This window comes from Zingiber officinale, chromosome 8A, assembly GCF_018446385.1.
Source record: "Zingiber officinale cultivar Zhangliang chromosome 8A, Zo_v1.1, whole genome shotgun sequence".
NCBI classification, from domain to species: Eukaryota; Viridiplantae; Streptophyta; class Magnoliopsida; order Zingiberales; family Zingiberaceae; genus Zingiber; species Zingiber officinale.
In genome coordinates, this window is record NC_056000.1 from 572,887 (window position 1) to 594,894 (window position 22,008).

At 35.3% G+C, this 22,008-nt stretch overlaps 1 protein-coding gene across 1 annotated transcript; it reads left to right on the forward strand.

Moving 5' to 3' along the window:
- Window positions 1-15,010: 15,010 nt before the first annotated feature.
- On the forward strand, window positions 15,011-21,188 carry LOC122011368 (phospholipase A-2-activating protein-like). The gene is made up of 6 exons (XM_042567750.1): window positions 15,011-15,160; window positions 15,236-15,570; window positions 16,989-17,092; window positions 18,676-18,744; window positions 19,740-19,800; window positions 21,077-21,188. Exons 1-6 carry the CDS (start codon window positions 15,101-15,103, stop codon window positions 21,171-21,173), a joined length of 726 nt encoding a protein of 241 aa, XP_042423684.1. The 5' UTR covers window positions 15,011-15,100; the 3' UTR covers window positions 21,174-21,188.
- Window positions 21,189-22,008: the final 820 nt, after the last annotated feature.

The window sequence follows — 22,008 nt, forward strand, 5'->3', positions numbered from 1 at the left end:
TTATAAGAGAAAAGATATCTAAATTCTTTTCGATCCTACAGTGACCACGTTCATCAAAATAAATGTCCATTACGATCTATTTATGTCAAAGTTAATAGTTGTGTTTTTCGTCTATCTCGACAACGGCGGCATCATTCATTATCCTCCCTGAAATAGCGCAATGCTTCGTTGCTTTAACTCTCGATGATCGGGACCATTTCAATTTAGTTTGAAGGAGCTGAGTGTAAGCAGGAGTTGGCTTCGAGTGTAGCTGGGAGTCGGGCTTTGAGTGTAATTGGGAGTCGGGTTTCGAGTGTAGTCGGGAGTTGTACTTCGAGTGTAGTTTGGCGTTGGGCCTCGAGTGTAGTCGGGAATCGGGAGTAGTTGGGAGTTATCCGTTGTTGACAGCGCTGTTAGTATTAGCCCTAGTACCTGTTAGAATGTATACTAAAAGCCTAGCTTTTGGTATAAAACATTTATCTAGAAATAAGAATCACATTGGTCAAATGTCTACATTTGTGATAAATGTAGTTGTTCAATTAATTTATACTGTAGATAACATAGTATGTGGTGTCACATGCAGAAGATGATGTTATCAGTACCTTATAAATTATAAACAGTAGCTCACGACCAAAATGGAAAGGAACAAACCATTAGAAGGTCGTAGTGTAATTAGGTATCAGTTTATCTTGACTGTATAATTACACTAGTACACTTAGAGTGTATTGAGTAGGACCATTTGAGGTCATTTATTTTATACTGACTTTATAAAGAAACAAAGACCTCGGTTATTATGGAAGTGTGTGCTCTTAATCCTAATATAATAACAAGCACATATATTTGATATTTATTTCTTTAATTTATCAATGGGTGAGATTTAGTTCGATAAATCAATAAGCTCGATAAGTTGGGAAATGACATCACTTATAGTGTGTGTTGTTGATTATAGAAGGAAACTGTGTCCTAGAGATACTAGGTTGATAATGTCCTCAAGAGGAGCTCATAAGGATTGTCATGTTAAACCCTGCAGGTGGACCTAGTCCGACATGATGATAAGGTTGAGTGATACTACTCTTGGACTAAGATATTAATTAAATGAGTTGTCAGTAACTCACTTAATTAGTGGACATTCGATATCTTAAACACAGGGAGACTAACACACTCATAATAAGAAGGAACCCAAAAATGTAATTTGGGATTGGTGCGGTAGTTCAATAATAGTTCTCTAGTGGAATGAATTATTATTGATAAAATTAAGTTGTGTGTTCGGGGCGAACACGGGATGCTTAATTTTATCGGGAGACCAAAACCAATTCCTCCTCTCGGTCCCTATCGTAGCCTCTTATTTATATAGTACTATACCCACCTATACCCACCTAAAGGGGGCCGACCAAGCTAGCTTGGGAACCAAGCTAGGGCCGGCCTAGGTATAAATTGGGGTGGCCGGCCTAGCTTGAACCCAAGCTAGAGGGGCCGGCCAAATTAAATTAAAAAGGAATTTTAATTTTAATTTTTATTATGTGGAAGATATAATTTATTAAAGAGAATTAAAATTAAATTATCTCTCTTGTAAAAGATCTACAAAAGATTAAAGAAAGAGATTAGATCTCTTTCCTTATTTGTAGATTGGTGAGATATTTTATTTTCTCTTTAAAAATTATTCACATGTTGTAAAATTAAAATTATGGAAAATTCTTTTTATCAACTATGAAGAGATTTTGAAGAGAAATCTTAATTTTAAAAATTTCCGGAAATAAATTAGGAAGTTTTAATTGTTGATTGAAACTTGTCTAATTTGATTTCATGATGTGGCCGGCCATTAGAATTTAATTGGGAAAATTTTATTTTATTTTTCTCAATTAAATCATGTCAAGGAAAATAAGGAAATTTTATTGTAATTAAATTTCCTAATTTGCTTAGGCCAAGGAATATAAAAGAATGGGTGATGGTGCCTTCATGTGTGACAACCTCTATTATTTCTCTCCCTCTTTTATTCCTTGATGTGACCGGCCATCATCCTCTCCCTCTCTTCTTCTTGTGGTGGCCGAACCTCTCTCTCCCCTTGGAGCTCTTATGGTGGCCGGATACTACTTGGAGAAGAAGAAGAAGAAGGAGAGAAAGCTATCATCTCTTGGAACTTGGTTGGTGTTTTGATCTTCTTCCTTGGTGAAGCTTCTTTATTGTTGGCCGAACCTAGCTAGGAGGAGAAGAAGGTGGTTGGTGGTTTCTCATCTCGGAAGATCGTTGCCCACACAACGTCCGAGGTTAGAAGAGGAATACGGTAGAAGATTAAGAGGTATTTCTAGAAGGTATAACTAGTAATTTTTCTTTTCCGCATCATGCTAGTTAGTTATGGAAATAATACCAAATACAAGAGGCTTACGTTCTAGTATTTCGAATATGTTTTTCGAAGTTGTGTTCTTTTGTTTTTTTTTCCTTGTGATTTGATTGTTCTTTTTGGTTAACCTAAAGTTATTTTAGGAAATTAAATATTAGATTTCTATAAAAGGTTTTGTCTAGTCGGTGGTGGTTGCTCCCATATCCAAGAAGGCCATGTGCCTCGCCACGTCAGTACTGGGAACCAATTATGGAAATTAATATTTAATGGAATTAATAACTTAAGGTGACTTGGGTCGAACGTGTTAAGTTCCGCAGGAGATCCAAGTCAAAACCTAAAAGAACAAATAAATTAAGTTTTGGATCAAACGTGTTAAGTTCCGCAGGCGATCCAAAATTTAATTTAAAAGAACACATGGTAGCTAGGAAAAGGTCCAGACCTTTGTACAAAATTTTTGTACAGTGGAACCTCTAGGTTTTCCGAGTAGCAACCAACAGTACCAATTATGAGATGATTGTAAAAGACTCATTTTGTATCATATATCATTATTAATAAAAGACAAAGTTGGTTATTATATTTATTTCAATTCAGTGCCAATTGAATAAGTATAATAATGTCCTTGGGTAGTAGGTTCTTATCTATAGTATATCAATTGGTTGAATTGATAGTGAGATATTGTAGAATATTAATATACAAGGACAATATTAATGCGTTAAGACTAGTATATAGGTCAACGGATGACTTGATCTCACAAGTCATGGATATGAGATATAAGGTTGACACATGGGTATATATTAGAGAATATATACTAAATGACCCATGATAATTGCCGTTTTCATGTCACTAGGCGCTCCAAATTAATTAAAATTGAAACTCATTAAAATTAAGACAAGTGTTGTAGCAACGAGTCCCAAAACGTATTTTTTTCCAAGGATAACTAATAAATGTGTGAGTACTCTAGACTCAATTCAAATTACATTCCTGCATCAACAAGGTAAACTCAACACTTCACTTGATTCATATTACAAATGGAATTTATCTAATTCTAAAAAGTACACTAAAACAATTTAAAATGGAATCAAAGAAGTGTTGCTCTCATCTAATATCAATTAAGTTCAATTTCTACTTTATCATTACATCAAATCAATCGATTACCACATCTTTAATTAACAATAACAATTAAAACTAAACTCTTGAGCCTGAAACATCATCCTATTAATAACCATAAGCTACTTCAAAAATCAAACTCGATCTCCAAGTCTTCAATTCTCAATCACATTCAACAAGGTCTAATAAAAGTAAACAATGATAATCTCAAATGATTCATTCAACATTCAAACATGAAACTATCACAACAAATCCGATTCATAGAACCAAGGTTCACTAAATTCATGAATTTAAAACTAGGCTCAACTTACAGTAAACCAACACAAATTAAGCATATGAATGTAGTTTTTTATATTTTAGATCTTATTCAAGATCGATAATGCAAATTAACTACAACTAGTGTATGCTGGACTAGTTAAAGCTCAAGAACATATTGCTAAATCATTACAAAGCTAAACTGGAAACTTTAATTTTTCTTCATCCGACCTCTTGTTTTCGTGTCCTGGCTGAGCCGTTGGCAACTTGATTTGCCTACTCTTTCTCTCGTAATTAAACTTTTGTATATGAACATGATCCAAGAGATTTCTGCATCCATGCATAGATTTTTTATTTGTTCCTTCGTTAATCTTGTGCCAACTGCCCATCTCAAGAAGAACTATACCTCGGATAGGACTTGACAGTTCAATGTGAATGACTCCCTAGTGACCAAACAGATTGACACTACCATATAATCAAAAGAATGGTAGTCTAGGTCTTGTGAATTACGTGGGCTATACGGTATATGTCAGACCCATTTAATAGAGGTGAGGTTGATATCAGTTTGGTGATCTTGACCACGACTATGCCCCCATTGGGGAGATTTGGGCCCTAAAAAGGACACGAACGATGTAGTATACACTCAACCCCTCAGTAGGGGTGAAGTTAATACCGTAGCCGGAAGAATCTCGACCCTGACTATGCTCCATTCGGGGGAGTTTGAGCCCTGAAAAGGACATGGACGATACAGTATATGCTTAACCCCTTAGTAGCGGTGAGATTCATACCACAGTCGGTATGTTCTCGACCCCAACTATACTCTAGTCGGGGGGGGGGGGGGGGGGGTTGGGCCCTAAAAAAGACGTGGACGATATGGTATATTCTCAACCCCTTAGCAGGGATGAGGTTGATATCACATCCAAAAGGATCTCAACCCTGATTATATCCTAGTCGGCGGAGTTTAGGCCCTAAAAAAGACACGGGCGATACAAAATATGCCCTTAGCATCGGTGAGGTTGATACCGTAGACAAAATGGTCTCGATCCCAACTATGTCCTCTCTAGGGGGGTGGGCCCTTAAAATAACAGAGGTGATACTATATTTGTTCGACCCCTTAGTAGTGGTGAGGTTGATACTGAAGTCGGAATGATCTTAATGTTGGTTGGACCTAGGAGGATCATACCGGTTCCACTGTACAAAATTTTTGTACAAGTGTCGAACATTTTCCTAAACAACTTATTGTGTTCTTTAGAAGTTAAATTAGGAATCGCAAACGGAACTTAACATTATTGATTCCAAATTTAACTTAGCTGTTCTTAATGATTTAGACTTGGATCACAAGCGGAACTTAACACTATTGATACAAATCAACCTATGTTATAAATTTAATTAAATATTAATTTCCAAAATTGGCTTCCAGGACTGCATAGCGAGGCACATGGCCTTCTTGGGTATGGGAGCATCCACCACCGCCTAGACAAAGCCTTTTAGGAAAGCTAATAATTAATTTCCTTATATAACTCTAGGTTTAACCAAAAAGAACAATCGAATCACAAATTTGAAAAACAAAGAAAAACACAAACTCGAATTACAATTCGAAAAACTATAATCTAATGCCTCTTGTGTTTGGAATTCATACAAAGAAAAATAATTATCATGATGCAGAAAATAATTACTAGTTATACATTCCTTTGTATGCAACGACCTCTTGATCTTCTACCGTTTTCCTCTTCTTATCCCGGACGTTATGTGGGCAACGATCTACCGAGATGAGAACCACTCAAGCCCTTCTTTTTCCTCCTTGCAAGTTTCGTCCAAACCAAGAATCCTCCAAGGATGTAGAATTTTGGCCACCACCATCAAGCTCTAAGGGATGCAAGAAACAAAGCCTCCTTTCTCTCCTTCTTCTCCTAGCTAGAACCGGTCACCATCAAAAGCTCCAAGAGAAGGATGAAACCGGCCACTAAAGAAGTGTTGGGACCGAAAAGTAGCTAGAGGGGAGGGGGGGTGAATAGCTCTTCGAGTGCTAGGTGCTCGTCGTTGCTTGTTTCTTCAGAGATATGCAGCGGAAATACAAGAAACAAAAACACACAACGCTAACAATGATGGTTTACTTGGTATCCACCTCACAAGAGGTGACTAGTCCAAGGATCCACACCTACTCATGCACCCTCCACTAATAAAACACTCCTTTATGGTTACTACCAAAGGCGGAGAAGCCCTACAAGACTCTCAATACAAGAAGAAAGGGAAAGGTAATGAAATACAAGCACAAGTTTACAATGAATACAAAAGCCCTAACCCTAGCTTCTTCTTCTTGTAGAAGTCACGCCTCTTGACTTGGAAGAACCTCCAAGATCCTTCAAGAACTGGCGTTGAGAGTGAAAGATCGCTGTGGAGAAGCTGCTGTAGATCGGTGATGAATCGTGTATAGCGATGCCGAAGGAAATGAACACCTGCGGCCTTTATCGACGCCAACGGTCGGATCCCGATCGATTGGAATGCTCCCAATCGATCGGGGAGGCTTTGGATTGATCCATTGATCGATCCAGAGCGCCTCTGTGCTCTTGGAATTTGCCTGGATCGATCGGCTGATCGATCCAGGGCTTATCGCGCGAAGTCGCAGCTCCCAATCGATCCACTGATCGATCCAGCAGGCTTCTGTGCGCTCGCGACTGCCTCCTAATCGATCCACTGATCGATTGGGATGAAGGCTTCTCGCGGGGACACCCCAATCGATCGACCGATCGATTGGGCTCCAGCCAATCGATCGGCTGATCGATTGGGCTCCAGCCAATCGATCGACTGATCGATTGGGCTCCAGCCAATCGATCGACTGATCGATCCAGCTGTTGGTTTTTGCCCAAAACCAAGTCCCAAAGCCCCCCAAACCAACATCCGGTCAATCCTTGACCTGTTGGAACATCATCCCTAGCATCCGGTCACCCTTGACCTGCTAGGACTGCCTCACCAAGTGTTCGGTCAATCCCTTTGACCCACTTAGACTTTTCTTCATCTTGCCAAGTATCCGGTCACTCCCTTGACCTACTTGGACTTTCACCAGATGTCTGGTCAACCCCTTGACCTACTTGGACTTTCACCAGATGTCTGGTCAACCTTGACCCATCTAGATTTCTCCCGTGCCTGACTTCACTCACCAGGACTTCCATTCTGCCTAGCTTCACTCACTAGGACTCCTCTTCTGCTTGGCTTCACTCACCAGGACTTTCACCTAGCTTCACTCACTAAGATTTTCTCCTGCTTAGCTTCACTCACTAGGTCTTTCACCTGGCTTCACTCACCAGGATTTTCTCCTACCTAGCTTTACTCACTAGGTCTTTCACGTGGCTTCACTCACCAGGATTTTCTCCTGCCTAGCTTCACTCACTAGGTCTTTCATCTGGCTTCACTCACTAGGATTTTCTTTTCTGCCTAACATCCCAGTTAGGATTTCCCAGTCAAGTATCCGGTCAACCTCGACCTACTTGAACATTCTTCAACCAACCTGATCAGACCCTGATCAGAGGGGAATTGCACCAGACAATCTCCCCAAATGCACAACTGCATTATCAAACATCGAAACCCAAACTAAGACTCAAGCTTGGTCAACCAGGTCAGCCTTGACCTGAGGAATATTGCACCAACAAGAAGAAGAGAAGAGGAGAGGTAGAACCTCTAGGGCCGACCACAACCAAGGAAGAAAAGAGAGGAAGAAATAGAATAGAGTTATTATCCATGAAGGCACCTCTATCCTCTCTTTTATATTCCTTAGTCTTGGCAAATAAGGAAATTTAAATAAAAACCTCCTTAATTCCTATGCCATGAAAAGGAAAATTTAATTGATTTAAAATTAATTTCCCTTTTCTTAAACAACATGCCCGGCCACAACCAAATCTCCAAGCAAGGAAAGTTTTAAATATAGATTAAAACTTCCTTATTTGTTTCCAGAAATTTTAAAATAAAATTTCTCTAACAATTTATCCCTTCATGGTGGGTTATAAAAGGAAATTTTATAAATTAAAATATTTCTTTTAAACATGTGGATGATTTCCAAAAAGGAAAGTTTCTCTAAAATTAAAATCTCCTTTCAATCTACAAATAAGGAAAGATATCAAATATTCTCTTAATCTTTTGAAGAAACTTATAAAAGGAAATATTTAATTTTAAAACTCTCTTTTAAATCATGAACATGGTTAAAAAGGAAAGTTTTATTAAAATTAAAATCTTTCTTTCAATCTACAAATAAAGAAAGATATCAAATCTTTTCTTAATCTAGAAAGCTATAAAAGGAAAGATTTAAATTTTAAACTCTCTTTTAAAATCATGATATCCACATAAGAAATAATTTTAAATAAAATCCCTTTTTATTTTCTAGTGGCCGACCACCTAAGCTTGGGACCCAAGCTTTGGCCGACCACCTTAATTTGGCTCCACCATTAGCTTTGGCTGGCCCTAGCTTGGGCTCCAAGCTAGCTTGGACGACTACCTCAAGGTCGGTAGAAAGGTGGATATGCGGTGGGTATAAATCTCTATATACAAGAGACTATGATAGGGACTGAGATGAGGAATTGATTTTCGCCTCCCGATGAAATTAAGATTCCCGTGTTCGCTCTGAACACTCAACTTAATTTCATCAATAATAATTCATACCACTAAAGAATTATTATTGAGCTACCGCACCAATCCCAAATTACATTTTGGGCTCCTTTTTATTATGAGTGTGTTAGTCTCCCTGTGTTTAAGATGTCAGATGTCCACTAATTAATTGAGTTACTGACAACTCATTTTAATTAATATCTTAGTCCAAGAGTAGTACCACTCAACCTTATTGTCATGTCGGACTAAGTCCACCTGCAGGGTTTAACATGACAATCCTTATGAGTTCCTCTTGGGGGCATTCTCAACCTAGATTACTAGGACACAGTTCCTTCTATAATCAACAACACACACTATAAGTAATATCATTTCCCAACTTATCGAGCTTATTGATTTATCGAGCTAAATCTCACCCTTTGATAAGTCAAATAAATAAATACTAAATATATGTGCTTGCTATTATATTAGGATTAAGAGCACACACTTCCATAATAACTAAGGTATTGTTCTTTTATTAAGTCAGTATAAAAAGAACTTACCTTAAATGATCCTACTCAATACACTTAGAGCGTACTAGTGTAATTTATTAGTCAAGATAAACTAATACCTAATTACACTACGACTTTACCGACGATTTGTTTCTTTCTATCTTAGTCGTGGGCAACTGTTAATAATTTATAAAGAACCGATAACATGATCTTCTGTATGTGACACCACACACCATGTTATCTACAATATAAATTAATTGAACAACTACACTTAGCAAATAAATGTAGACTTTTGACCAATGTGATTCTTTTATTTCTAAATAAATATTTATACAAAAGTTAGGCTTTTAGTATACACTCTAACACTCAACCCCGACTATGCCCCATTTAGGAGAGTTTGGGTCTTGAAAAGAAAGTGGACAATATAGTATACGCTCGACCCCTTAGCAGGGGTGATCGCGGATCGAGTTGGTTCGGTTATTGGGATAAAAAATTATCCGACTCTACTAGATTAGATAATGCAATATCAGGGCCTACATCCGACCCTATATCCGGCGATTTTTATGTATCAAATATTCGACGAGTTGCAAGTTATTTGGATATCCGACCCTATATCCAATGAAATATAAATACAACAAAAAAATAAAATATTTTAAAATGATAGTAAACATTACTCACTACACGTTGTAGCAGCTAATCGACAATAGTTGTTACAATGTGTAGCAGTTTATTGGCAGTAGCTGCTACAACGTGTAGCAGCTTATTGACAATAGTTGCTACAAATAGGGGTGATCTCAGATCGGGTTAGATCATTTATTGAGATAAAAAATTATCTGATCCTATTAGATCAGATAATGCAATATTACATCTGGGCCTATATCCGGCGGATTTTTTTTCGGTTCGGTTTGGGTCGGTATGAGCAGGTTGGTTGATTTGACGGGTTAACTGCTCACCCCTATGTGAGGTTGATATCACAATCGAAAGGATCTCACTATGCTCTAGTCGTGAGAGTTTGAGCCCTGAAAAGGACGCAGATGATATGATATATGCTCAACCCCTTAGCAGAGGTGAGGTTAATATCGTAGTCAGAAGAATCTCGACCTTGACTATGCCCCAGTCAGGGAGTTTGAGCCCTAGAAAGGACATGGACAATATGGTATATTTCGACCCCTTAGCATGGGTGAGGTTGATGTCGCAGCCGGAAGGATTTCGACCTCGATTATACCCTAGTCAGGGGAGTTTGGGCCCTAAAAAGAACGTGAGTAATATGGTATATGCTCGACCTCTTAGCAGGAGTGAAGTTGATATTCTAGCCAGAAGGATCTCGACCCCGACTATATCTCAATTGGGAGAGTTTAGGCCCTGAAAAGGATGCGGACGATATGGTATATGCTCGAGCCTTAGCAAGGGTGACGTTGATACCGCAATCAGAAGGATCTCGACCTCGACTATACCCAGTCGAGGGAGTTTAGGATCTGAAAAGGAATTGGGAAATAATGGATATGCTCGACCCTTTAGTAGAGGTGAGGTTGATACCGCAGTCGAAAGGATCTTGACCTCGACTATGCCTTATCCAGGGGAGTTTGGACCCTGAAAAGGACATGGATGATATGATATATGCTCGACCCTTAGCAGTGGTGAGGATGATACCACAACCGAAAGGATCTCAACCCCAATTACATCCAAGTCGAGGGAATTTGGAGAATCAATCTCAAAGAAAATGCTTTCATTCATGCATAATTAGTGAGTACATACTGTAATAAAAGGAAATATCATAAAAAATGACAAACATAATGATTAAATACATAAAGGTACTTGTTGGATCATTACGCATGTGAGAGAAGGGAAGATCATGTGATTTTAAAAATCTTTTTTTTTTTAATTTTTAAAAATAAAGCGTGTGCAGTGGAACAAAAAATAGAAACGGAAAAAGTAAGAATTCGATTGGTTACTTGGTTTGGAGCCTTCGACCACTCCTGCTCCAAGACCTACAATCTCACTGATCGTATCGATAGGCAATTCACTATAATCCTCTTCTGGAACCGCTATAAAAGGAAAATGAGTACGATAGAAAAGTTAGGATAAGTATAACAAGCTACACTTTCCTTTTAAGCAATAATTAAATATACAAAAGAAAACTTTGTTACCCAACACTTGTAGATGATCGGATCAAGCTTAGTGTTGGACGACTTCTTAGCAATAATCGGGTGCAGCAACGTTGTACCAGAGTAGCAGCATGAAGTTTGGAGCGATCGGAGCATCGAATGAATGCGTAAAGGCTTATAGAAGAGTTGTGTATGAGTTATACTAAACCTAAAACCTTTTCCTTCTAGTGTTTTCCGTCAAAATTCTAGTTTAACTTTTACTCCTTCACGTATTTTATCTACCAAAATAATATCATCTGCAAATAACATGTACCACGGTACTGTGTCTTCAATGTGTGTAGTAAATTTGTCCATAATTAGTGTAAAAAGATAAAGACTTAGAGTTGATCCTTGATGTAACTCTATCTTTATTAGAAATATTTCAGTTATTCCGCTTGAAGTCTTTACTCTGGTCATTACATCCTAGTACATATCCTTAATTAGTTTAATATATATTACGTTAACACTTCTCTTTTCTATAATTTTTCATATATTTCTCTTGGGACTATATCATAAGTTTTTTCTAAGTCAATAAATACCATATGTAGATATTGTTTGCTCTTGATATTTTTTAATTAGTTGTCTAAGAAGATATATAACTTCTATTGTCGACCTTCCAGACATGAACCCAAATTGATTTTCAATTACCCAATCTCCTTTTTTAATTTTTTTCTATTATTTTTTTTAAGTTTCATGGTATGACTCATTAGTTTAATTCCCTTATAGTTTGCATAATTTTGTGTGTCTCTCTCATTAGTTTTATTTACCTTCTATTGATCAGACATTTTTTTTTATTTTTAATATCATGTTAAATAATTTTATAAATCATTCAATACCTTATTTCCCTATGTACTTCCATACCCCTATCAGAATATCATCTGGTCCAATAATTTTTTTATTGTGCACCCCATTTAAAACTTGTTCTACTTTTGAAATTTAAATTCTACAATAAAAATTTAAATTTCTATTCTCATTTGACCTATTTAAATTACCTAAGTTAAGTCGATCACCTAAATCTTCATTAAAAAGTTGATAAAAATGTCTCTTCTATTTTTTTTTGTATTTCTCCATTATTTACTAGTATCCTATTACATTTATTTTTTAATATATTTTATTTGAATAAAATCTATTGTCTTCCTTTCTCTCACTTTAGTTATTCTAAAAATATCTTTTTCCCCTTCTTTTGTATCCAAATTTTGATATAATCGTTTAAAACTTTTATTTTTTTAATTCACTACTTTTTTAGTCTATTTCTTGACTATTATATATTTTTCTTTAAGTTTTTCTTGTTCTTACAAATATATAATTTTTTATAAGTTATTTGTTTTTACTTCACTTTCTCTTATACTTTCTCATTCCACCACCAATATTCCTTACTTAGTGGTGCATGTTCCTTTGATTCACCGGGTACACTCTCTTAGCTACTATTTTCAACTTTAATGTCATTTTATTCCATATCATATTATAGTCATTATATATTTCACATAATACTTGTACTTCTACCTTCTCATTAAATATATTTTGCTTCCTATCTTTTAACTTCTATTACTTAATTATAGGAGTCGTATATATTTTCTTTCTATTGATGCTTTGGTTGAGGCATATATCCAACATTACTAACATATGTTAGATAATTAAGCTTTTTCCAATGTTGACCTTACAATATTTACAAATCTTTATGTCTTTTTTCCTAACCATATGATTTATTATTCTCACTTTTGAACGTGACTAAGGGTGCGTTTGGTACACGCGTTTTTCATTTCCATTTTATGAAAAACATGTATTTTTTGGAAAATGATGTTTGGTTTGTGTTTTTCGTGCCTGTTTTTTAAAAAAATAGACAACGTTTTCTAAAAAAACAGAGAATGACAAAAAGTCATTTTCTATTTTTTAGAAAACACGCGTTTTTCAGAAAATGAAAATAAAAAATACGCATACCAAACACACCCTAAGTGTTTTCTCTTTTCTTAAAAAATGTATCAGCTAATATAAGATCATATGCTATCACAAAATTTAATATATTTTTCCTTTATTCATTTCTTGTTCAAAACCTATAACCTCCATGTACCATATCATATTTCTCATTTTTTACTCCGACATTCCTATTTAGATTACCTCCTATTAAAATCATTTAATTTGACTAAATATTTTGTAATATTTCATCTAAGTCATCCCAAAACCTTGATTTGGTAGTTTCATCTAATCCTACTTGTGGTACATATACGCTAATTATATTCATAGTTTCTTTCGTTACTAGTATTTTAAGGGCTATAATTCAATTCTCTTTTCTAAATACTCGTGCAACTTTATCCTTTAACAAACTATTTACAATAATACCACTTCATATCTTGTTTTACTATTTCTGCGTGTCATAACTTAAAACTTGAGTTTTCTATCATCTCTGCCTTCTCACCTAACTATTTTATCTCTTGCACAAAATATTAATTTTTCTCCTAATCATCGTATCTACTACCTCAATCGAGTGTTCCTATGTTCCATGTTCTATCTCTTGAACTATTAGTTTTTCTATCATATTTATTCTTATCCAATCTATGGTGTGAGAATTTTGTCTATTTAACACTATGCCTAAGTTATCATGTAAATATAGCGATTATTGTCGATACGTTACAGTCAGACCCTACAATGCGATTTTTTACATATTTAGCACTATACCCGAGTTCTGGAGACGTAGCAGTCCTTACTGAAATATTACAGTCGGACCTTACAACACGTTCCTTCCGGGGAACAACCTAGCGTTATGATAATAATTTAATGGATTCATTTATTGAACATTTACCATATTTTTAACAATGGTTGACAACCTAACGCAACACTCTTCCTTTATCCAGATTTGGGATTGACCATGATTGATTCAGGCGAAGTTATTTTTAATAAAAAAAATATTAACTTTAATTTTTAATAAAGTTTTAAAATAATTTTAAAGAATTTATCAACAGTTAAACACTTTCATTATTTTTATTAATTTTTATAAAGTCCTAACTTTAAAGATAATCTTAATGGAATATGAAATCCTAGCTTAATTAACTTAGTGTATTTTAATAATTTATCTTTTAAAAGATCATTTTGAATAATTTTTTTGAATATAAATATATTTAACATATTAATCTAATCATTTTAGTGCTTTTGCTGGATAGGATTACTTTGTTTAATTAAAGTTAGAAAGATAAAATTCACCAAACTATTTATGGAAATAATAATTTAAAATAATAATTATTTCTTAAAAAAATTAAATTTTGTATTTTGATATTCTTAATAAAAAAGATATCGTTTAAGAATATTTTAATAACTTTTCAAAATGGTTTAAAAGATTATTTTTTATCAATATTAAAACATTTTTATTATCTTTATTTAAATGATGATTTAGTAAATAAAACCAAATATTTTAATTTAAAATATCAATTTTTTTTTAGAATTCCTTAAAACTTTTTTATACATGAAATAAATCAACTAACATTAAAAAAATATTTCCTAACTCCTAACCAAACTAAACTAAACTAATCTTCAACATTTTTAATATTAAGATTTCAAACTATGATAATTTTTAAATGATAAAATTATGTACTCATTATCATCTATTAGAGTAGAAAATGATATCATTTATTTCAAATGATTTAGTATCATTGGCCCCAACCGCCCATTGTCATTTATAAGAGCAAAGACGATAATAGTCACCCTAGGATCTTAGACGATCTAATATGTTAACCTCTGACTAAATATGAATAGATAAATTATAAAAGATATTTTATCCTAACATAATAACTCTTATACAAATAAAATACACCTAATAAAATATTTTACACCTATTAACTATTAACTATTAAAAATTGATTCTAACACATAAGCAACCAACCCATTGTATTGAGAGTAGTATAAGGGACCTAAACAAACTGTTTGCCTACCATCAACGTGCAGCACTTTCATTTATTTTCATTAAATAACCATTTTTTTTACTCTTAAGAGTAAACTAAATAATAAATTAGAAAATAAAAAAAATATTTTTAAAGAATTTTTATAGTCACTTAAGACCTTTTCTTTTGTATACAATAAATCAATGTTTAAAAATATTTTGACAAAGGAATTAAAAAAAAAGCTATAAAATCCCATGTTTATATTTTAACAACAAACCCTCCAGCGGCCCTTGAAGACTGAAGATTCTCGCCGGCTGTTTGTCGATGACGATCGACGGCTGTAATTACCGCCTTAGTTGCACACTCCGTGCTCATGAAGACGATGTAGGCCTCCTTTTCCGTTTCCTCTGTCGATCTTTTAGTTCAATTCAAGACTTTAATCTTTGATTTCGATTTTAGGTTCGTCGAATTTGCTTATGCGGGAACTCCGGAATCGCAACTTCCTCGAGGGACAAAACGGTTAGGTTCTGGGTTCCTGATCCGGAGAAGAAGCATGGCTACTTGTTGTCGAAGACCCTTGCCGGGCATACGAGTTTCGTTGGTCCTCTGGCTTGGATCCCTCCTGGGGAGCGGTTCCCCGAGGGCGGGATCGTGTCGGGCGGCATGGATACGCTTGTATTGCTCTGGGACTTGGGCAGGGGAGAGATTGTGGAGAAGTTGGAAGGCCATCAGTTTCAGGTCACTGGTATTGCCATAGATGACAATGGGGACATAATCTCGTCGTCACTTGATTGGTACTGTTATCTAATCTTTGTTATGAACTGCAATATTTATTCTTGTGCTCCTTAATCTTCTCCGGTCTTCAGAGATTTGCTATCATTTTTTTTTTGGTTTGTAAATGATGTGACATGGAAATACCAGCTTTCTTTGTTGTCATTTTTAAATGAGGGCACTTGAAAATTCTAAACATAGTGTTGATTTTTCCATCAGTCATTCTGAAAACAAATTTGATATTGATTACTTCGGTGAGGCTCTGAAATGCATTTTATGTATCATTTGCACCTCTAGCTGCATCTTTTTTACGCATCTAAACATCATTTAAGATCCAAGTGAAAACTGATCTGAGCAATCTACTGAAGTTGTTGCTTTTTCCTTTCTCTTATGGCACACCTTCACCTTTATCATAATCATGGTATGCATGTCCCAATTATCAGAGTCCCTTGCTTGTGACTGTCTTGCAAGTATATTTTATGATGTGATGTTCCATGGCCAGTTCCTTATTTTCTTTAGAGCCACATTTGCTCTCTTTTTCTGTTCTTGTTCATCTATACTCCCAAACATCGGGTAAGTAGCCATGTCAATATTTCTATCTTTATGTTGAATTAACAAGTCAACAAAGCTTAACTAGAGTTATTTTGGTGCCATTTAGAGGTTGGGAAAAAAAAAATTCTTTGTCAAGGGGTTTAAGGGAATGTGGTTGTACATCCAAAACCAAACAGTCAATAAAAAAAAACTCACATGGCACAAAGGTTTTGATAATGAAGATGCAACTCCGGCCGGCTACGAATTAAGGGTGCCAACACAGATTTGACACGCTAACAATCACAGCAAGAGTAAACAAATCGCTAACCATCCCCAATTACACGATCTGCAAGCCTATGACTATAAACAATATAACAAGATACATAAAGGAGAACTCACCAACTGGGGAAACCTAGGTGGAATCCAGATTCCACTATGGTCCAATGGCAGCAACTGCGCAAGGGTGACATGATGCCACTTTGTTAGTTGATGGTAGAAGAAAAAGTTTTAATCTTGCTGTACAGCATGTCGAATAAAGGTTTGCAAAGGGCATGGCAGTTTGAGGGAAGGAAAATACAGTTGGGGGGGGGTTGTTCATGGCAATGTAGAACTTGTAGCGTTTATGTGTAGAGGGAGGGCTCAATATCTAAATGGGGTTGATAGAGACTTGACCAGGGTTCAAGAGATTGTGGGAGAACCAATTTAGGAGTGTGACTAGGCTTGCGAATTTCAGGTGTTGCAAAGGATTGGTATTGACTGCTGCACTTGAGTTGGGGGTTAATGTACATTGAGGGTTTTGACTGAGCCATTAGATTCATTTATATTCTTGTTTTGTTTATTTAATTTACTTTAGGTCTAATTCTTTTGGTTTTAATTGCATTGATATTATTTAATTGGCTACGTATTGCAGTACAATACGTAGGTGGAGGCAATGCAAAACTGTTGAGTTTTGGGAAGCTCACAAGGTGGCCATTCAAGCAGTCCTGAAACTATCATCTGGTGAATTCGTTACGGGTAACTTCTTTTCTAATTGTTTGCATCGGATACTTTCCTTAATTTTAGTGGCTTAACTCTGACTCTTCACATTTGAGCTAAAATTTCTAGCATTTCACAGACTTCTGTGCTATCATATGACTTTCAGCTTCTCAAGAGATTCCTTTCTCCTTGGTCTTTGGATAACTTGTTTGGTGATATTTATGATCCATGATATCATAATATAACATGGCTTCCGATGATTAAAGGATATTAATTCTTTAATTGGCGGTTGCATGCGCTATGTTGATTTAGTAGATCATTCCTTTGGATTAAAACTTTGATGTGTGTGTATACTCATCAATAGAAATCTTCTTGTTGTGGGAATAAATGTGAAAAAACAATTTTAATAATTACATTTTGAATGTAATAAAAATGATCTAATTGTGAAACAACATTCAACATCCAAAAGATTGTGATAAACCGGGGTGACAATGATGACAAGAAGATTATGTCTAGATTAGACATGAACAACTATTTTTCTGTAGGTTATGGGACGACGATGCTGATGGTGAGATAGTAAATTATACATTTGGCTGCTCTTCCAGCTTACCTGAGGCAATGTAAACCATATTGGTGGACTTCATGCCATACTTATTGTTTCTGATCTTCCTCATCCACAAGCCGAAAAACATGATTGAAGTCTTCTCGCACCAAAAGGCAAGGGCAAAGGCTTTGTTCCACTTTCTGAGAGTATCAATGAAACTTTGTTGTGCTGCAATTGATTGATTTGGTGTGCCAAGAGAATGCAATGAGTTCGACATTTTGGATCTCACAAAGAGAAAATTCTATGGAGTGGGTACAAATCAAAGTGAGGAGCCAATTCCCTAGCTGTCTTGCCATCAGATCAAATGTTGCAGAAAAAGCACAACAAAATGCCAAGAGACATTAGAGCACCTTGAATCGACAAATTATCCAGGGTGTTGGACTAGGGCCATTTGGGGTTTCTTAGAGGTTCACTCTCTCAGTTTCATGTTCCTTCATTTCTCATTCGTCTCACAAGTAATTTTGGGAACAACACGTACTTCACTTTATACTCCTCCCCCAATTCTATCATATTCATTTGGAGTGACTTCAAAACCCATTATCTATTGGATTTTGCTAGTAGGAAAGTCTTTCCTGCCTGGTGAAGCATCTGGAACAACATGGCGAATGTCAAAGTTTTATTTCAACAAGGTCAAAGTAATACATAGAAATAGAAGACTTACATTAAATAACAAAGAAAGAGCAGTCACACAAGCACTGGTAGCTGAACCATTCGAGTTGTGAACAACTATTGTGCTTTTCTGTTATGATTTTAATGCAGATTCTTATGTATCATGTTTCAACATTCAATTGTTTGAGTCTCCACATTTTTTGATTCAGTTGTGTTCTATCTAACAATTACTGCACTTATGATTGAAAGATGCCATCATGCGAGTGTGAAAAAGTGGTCAAACACTTGGATTATTATTAATCCAAACTGTTCTCTCTTCTCACATCATGCTATCAGAGTTATGGTCAGCATATATTGTACCTATCCATAATGTTCATTACTAAAATAGTGCTTTTCATTGCTTATATAGGCTCTAGTGATTCGACACTTAAGCTCTGGAGAGGAAGGACATGTATACAAACTTTCGTTGGTCATGCAGGTTAATTCTAGTAATTCTTTCACTATGCCAAAGTTCACTAAATATATAATTCCCAAAAGAGTTGCTCAATGATTTTTTTTTTGTAGTGTGGTTTCAAATCTCAACCAGCATTTTACATGATGGCTTTTGATTGTTTATTTTTAATCATTCCCTTTTTTGGTTTCAGTTAATATTTCTTCTAATTGTCCATGATTATTCAATTCAGTGTCCTAGTTCTTCATGACTATTCATGTATCTGATGTTGCCTCCAATTTTCCAGATGTCTGTGCTTTTTGTATATAATATTTTAGCTATGACAGTAAATTTTTATGTGCTACTTGTTAGCAATTTTTGAAGATCAAATAAAGTAGTTGATGATGGTGATAAAATAAATAATTTGTTCAAAGAATAACTTCACTGTTCTCACAATGTACTTCTGGGGGGCTTTGAAGGTTAATAGATCCTTTGGTTCTCTAAAATTTCATTACAAGCTATCTAGATTCTTGAGCTATATAATCTTCCTGATAAGTTGCTGTTTACTTCAAACTTATGAGGTTTGCTGAATTTAATAGTGTCATATTTTGGAATTTTGAGTACTGTTACAGTTTTTAATATAATCAATCATGTTGCTTACCAGACTTATTAAATTTTAGAGATTTACTGCTTCCGTTGCTTTTCATTCCTTTAAATATTCACTGAAAGCAGTGCCTGGTGATGATGAATTGCCGAAGAAAAGAAGTTGGTCACTTGAATGGAACTTTTTGTTGTGTTTATTTCTCCTGTAGAGATGTCAATTTAACTGATATCATGGTCTCTCAGCCATTTGTAGGGTATTTATCTAGCTTTTCTGGCTGTTTGTATTGTTCAGAAGCACTCATTTTGGCCTCTTGCTTTTCTTGATAGTGTTCACTTTTGACAACGAATTTTATTGTGTAACTTCCTATGCCGAGCTTGAATTCATTCTCATGCTAACGTTTTTCCATTGGTTAAGGCTAACTGTACTAAGCCTTGCACAGATACTGTTCGTGGATTAGCAGTGATGCCCGGATATGGACTCCTTTCTGCATCTCATGATTGGTAATTCATTCTCATCACAGTTTTAAAAGGGCAATTAAATTTCTTATTTCTTGTTGCATAGCTACTTTCCTTTTACAGGCATTTTTTTTTTGCTTACGGATTTACAAGGTCGTGCCAAGTAACAGAATAATTATTTGCATATGACGAAAGAGGAAAATAAGCATTCTATACTTATTCCCAAGTATATTACCAGTTATTCTAAAAGTTCATTTTTTGTCCGTCCTTATTCAAATCCATCTTGAAGCTTCAAGATCAGTCTTTTAATTACTTACTTATTTGGACTATTCATTTGTCGAGAGTCTAGAGATGAGTGTTTGCTAAAGGTTTTATGAAATTATATTCCAATTAATGGATTGTAAGTAGTATTTATAAAGAAGGGGAGCCTTAGTGCAATAATAAAGTTGTTGCTGCGTGCCTTCTTAGTCACGAGAGAAGCAACCTCTTGCAAAATAAGGTAAGGTTGTGTGTAATAGACTTTTCCCTGGAACTCATATTGGCAGGCGTTTTGTGTGTCAGGCTTTCCTTTTTAAGCAATATTTATAAAATTATATGCAAGGTGTATGTGGTTGACCACTTGATTATCCACATTGAGAATGCAAGTGCATATGATGGGGATATATAGTCCATATTAGTTGCATTGATAAAAAATGCTTGAAATATGTATAATAGAGTACTAATCAACCTGTCTATTCAATAATTTTGACAAAAATGTTAACTTAATTAATCTCTATAACTTAAAACACATTCACGACCATTTATATGAAATCAACATATAGAACATATACCATAAAAACAAATAATTTGCATAGTATTAAATCCAAGTTTTTAAGGTTTCAAAACATTGAGTGACCATACTATAACTGAAATACTATTTAACAGTAACTAAACACTAACAATTAAGTAACAAAATCAATAAAAAAAAAAATAATTCATTACTAAACAATCAAGCCAAACAATAAGGGAACAACCATAATCTTACTACCTTCTCAGTTATCAACCACTAGTTCACCACCTTAATTATTGTGATATAGTCACAGACTAGAGAGAGAGATGATACTTGTGGAGAGATTGAGAGGAGAAGTAGCAATATTGTGGAGAGAAAAGAATCTTGGAAACCTCACTAAAGCTAACTGCTGTTGAGGAAACTGACCACTTCCAGATGAAGCTGCAACTGGAGAGAAGAAAAGAAACAACATCATGGAGAGAAAGTAGATAAATTAGGGTTAATTTTCAAAGTTGTAAATTTTTTAAAGTTGTTTGTCTCTGGTGTTCCTAGTGCTACATCAAAGAAGCAATCAGGAGAGAAGTGGTTGCAACTTGCAAGAATGCTCAAGAAGCAGTATTTTTCATCTCTAAGAAGAGGTGAGCCTTGAGTTGAGAAGTGGAAGAGGCAAGCATGAGAAATGGAAGAGACAATCAAGAGAAAAGGTGACTAAGGTAGCCACATAAGTGGAAAAAATTAGTTTTTTTCAACTTATTTATCCCACTGATGTGGTTTGAGTTGACCAGAGATTGATTTACTGGGCAGCCTCATATACAGGCCGCATGTTGCATACAGAATATGTAGATACCTTGTATGCATTTCACTAATGTTGATGAACGTATATGCTTAATGCAGCCTGCATATTGCATGTGGTTGCCACTTGCCATGGGTCCCTTTGAAGCCATGATTATGAGTACCAGTGATGTTAGTAAAACTTAATTGACTACAATTTTTAGTCAGCACCTTGAGGATCTATTTCCATGAATATCTTGTTTATCACATATACTTACCATTTTAGTACATTTAGAACCATTAAATTGTAGGTGGATGATCTTACATAGATTTGGCTGACTGGAATTTTTTCCTGTGCAATTTTTCTAAAAAAAAAAAACTGGTTGAAATTCTTACTTTGATTCTATTGTTATTCTGAAAATTTAGGAATTCATGCATTTACAGTGATGAAACACCATGGGATTCAAGATCCTCATCCCTTACATTAATAATGCTGTTTTGAAAGTACTCGCAGTCTGCATGGACGACCAGTGTATGCTTATTGGGACACATAACAGAAGACCTATGGCAACAGCAGATAAATCTTTGGAAGTGATTTTTGTTTAAGTTGAACGTACCAACTTCGAGATGATATGCAAAATGCAACAAGATGCTAATAGGGGAACCATATGCTCATTTAGCATTGATCACTTTGTTAAATAAATTTCACTAAT

Coding starts and splice junctions, on each gene's coding strand:
- LOC122011368 (XM_042567750.1), top strand. CDS start 15,101: ATGACGATCGACGGCTGTAATTACCGCCTTAGTTGCACACTCCGTGCT. Junction 18,745..19,739: donor AACTTTCGTTGGTCATGCAG/GTTAATTCTAGT, acceptor AGCCTTGCACAG/ATACTGTTCGTGGATTAGCA. Junction 19,801..21,076: donor CTTTCTGCATCTCATGATTG/GTAATTCATTCT, acceptor TGGTGTTCCTAG/TGCTACATCAAAGAAGCAAT.